General features: G+C 36.8%; 1 protein-coding gene across 1 annotated transcript; it reads left to right on the top strand.

Moving 5' to 3' along the window:
* Nucleotides 1-1,256: 1,256 nt before the first annotated feature.
* On the top strand, nt 1,257-2,438 carry LOC113316219 (F-box protein At3g07870-like). Its single transcript, XM_026564455.1, has one exon. The coding sequence runs from the start codon at nt 1,257-1,259 to the stop codon at nt 2,436-2,438; it is 1,182 nt and encodes a 393-aa protein (XP_026420240.1).
* Nucleotides 2,439-2,919: the final 481 nt, after the last annotated feature.

Here is a 2,919-nt window from a genome sequence, read left to right as displayed (position 1 = left end):
AATATGGGCACGATGAAACTGGTTACATCATGCATATTTTTACATTTTTGTCCATTTAAACAGTATCAAAATCTAACTGTCCATTTCACCCAGGAATTGTTGATTTTGGTCTTTTTAACCAATTTTGTGTTTTTAATTTACATCCGGATGCATCCAGTTTCATCCTTACTATTTTTTTAAGTTTAAGTCGGGGATGAATCCAGTTTCATCCTTGCTATTTTTTAGTGTCCATTTCACCCATATTAATTTTTACTCGTTCATGTGAACCATGTTTTAACAATATTTGGACAAATGACCCATTTTCCCTTTCTTAAACATAGCAAGTCATAGGTTATAGAATTAACTATTTTTATCTGAGTTAGTGCAGAAACAATTCTCAGAACTCTTGCACAAGGCTGCGAGCGAGTATGGGGCGTTAACATCCGCTCCGGAACTTCAGGGAGTCACCATCAGTCTGGGAGGTGCGTTTCCCACAAACCTGGCATTTTCCATTTCAGGATAATCATTAACACCACCCCCTATCATGAACCTGATTCGCAACCTTAATTGACTCAAGGGGTCAAAAATGTTTTAGCTTCAGAAATGGCCTATCTTGATCTTTTGTTGAGAAAAAGGAAATGCTCCGACCGATCCCGGTCCCTTGTGTACACAATTTTCAAAGCCATGTCAGCAACGAGGGAAACCTTACCTTGGCCTGTCAGTCAAGAAAAGTGGTGTGTGATCATGTAAATTTTTTAATCTTTCAAGAATGTGACTGGAACCATGATAAAGGAAACAAGTGTCAGTCGGTGTAGGATGAGATGAGATCCTTCAACTATATGGCATATTTGTGGCAAATATCATTTTTACCACTTTATTCGAGTTTTCCAGGGCTTGTGTCGATATTTAATTTCTTGAATTTCGTATCATCTGTGGATTTCGTTAGCTGATTGCTACTCTCAGTATATCAAAGTTTCGATTCCGAATAGCAGTAGCAGGCCATATTTCAAAAAACAATAACAATAGCATAAAGATTGCAACAAGAAAAGGCCCAAAGACCAGTTGGCGATTCTAGTTTTTGCGAAGAATCTGGTTGAGAATGATATTGCCTACTAAGATTGGAGCCCAACTCTAACAAGGATTGTTGACTTCTTTCCTTACTCGAACCCTCCTCGTACATGCTCTTTAAAAACAAAGGGATCTATTATCAACATAACATCACCAAGCAGAATTCGTCAGTTAAGTTATCTTTTTTGTTGTTAAGGTTTAACAATCTGATGGAGGTCCTTCCCAAGGATATCATATCCGGAATTCTTTCCCGTGTGACTCCTGATTCAATACTAACATGCAAACTAGTATGCAAGTCATGGAAAACACTTCTCACTCATGTAAAGGTAGGTGTTCTCTTCATGGTTCAGTCAACAGAGGAAAAACAACTTGGATTCTACTACGGAGACTTTGATGAGCTTATTGGTGACTGCGGTACTTTTAAAACAACCGCTAAGAAGATCAACCATCTTCCAATTGTTAAGGGTGGTAATCCTTTAGACTACGAGATGGTTGGTTCTTGCAACGGCCTGGTTTGTTTATATGTACCCTACGCAGATCCTATCTACATATGCAATCCCGTCACCGGAGAATATGTCTATCTTCCAAATCTCGACAGGAAGGTTCATAATATAGCAGGTGGATTCGGATACCTTCGTACACTTGATGTGTACAAGGTCGTTAGAATTTACTACCCTGTCTGTCGAGGTAGAGGATTTGTCCAGATATACACTCTTGGCAACTGCCGTGGATGGAGAGAAATTGGGGAGATAGAACACTGCGTGGACTCTTACCCAGGTGTCCTTGCCAACGAAATTCTTTACTTCAGGGTTGATCGTGAAAATAATATTTTGGCTTTGGATTTAGCAAGCGAAGAGTTCTATATGCTCCCGAAACCATCATGTCTCAGTGAATGTAATACAACGAAAACCTATCAACTGAAGGTAATGAGAGGGTATCTTTGTATTGTTCTTTCAAAGAAAGGTGAAAACGTGGAGATATGGTCACTACAGAATAACTGCAGTTCGATAGAAAAGAATTGTGATTCCCGGAGATGGAGCCTAGATTATAGTATGCCGTGGTTTGGCCATCCGTGCAACTTTTTTGAGCCTGTCGCCTTCACGAAGAGTAACAAACTTTTAGTCTGGTGTAATGTAACCACTCTATGTTGCTATGACCCTCAAACTAGAAATTTAAGAAGTATTGTAGAGTACGATGTGACTTTTGATACGATCCCTCATATAAACAGTAGCGTTTCATTGAAATCCTTAGGTATGGAAGAACGTATCAAAGAGATCGAAGAAGATCCAAGCAAGAGAGAATCATCAAAAGGAATACTAGAGCTGCCAATATGTACAATGTACGACGACCACGTGTTAGGCATCGTTCACCCAAGCAAGGAAGAGTTATGAAGCAAAAACTCCCTTTGAGTTTTTTCTTCTTCTATATTAGAATTACTGAATTAGACACAAAAATTCTTATCGAATTCTCTGCATATTAATAAACTTAGCTTTAAATTAACCTGTTTTATCTCTTATTTTTAATATTCCCTCTGTTCCATTATTAAGTGATCTAATTTAAGTTTGCATAATTTTTAAAACAAGTAAAGGAAAAGAGTATTTTTAAGCATATTTTATAATTATACTCTTATGGATAATAATTATTGAAATTTTGAAATGATTTTATCTCTCAAACTACACCACGGATGTTCGCAAACTTCATACCATTGAAAAGCATTTTAAAACACCCACGCAAAGAATATAAACATGCCTATCAAATTATGCATATTTCTTATATTTTTTATAATCAATTAAAAGGATAATTTTATAAAATATTTCTTGTTTAGTGATATAGATCACTTTAATAGTGAGACAAAATATAAAAGTAAATATG

This window comes from Papaver somniferum, chromosome 1, assembly GCF_003573695.1.
Source record: "Papaver somniferum cultivar HN1 chromosome 1, ASM357369v1, whole genome shotgun sequence".
NCBI lineage: Eukaryota > Viridiplantae > Streptophyta > Magnoliopsida > Ranunculales > Papaveraceae > Papaver > Papaver somniferum.
The sequence above is the reverse complement of the archived record's forward strand: the minus strand, read 5'-3'. Positions and strand labels throughout refer to the sequence as shown.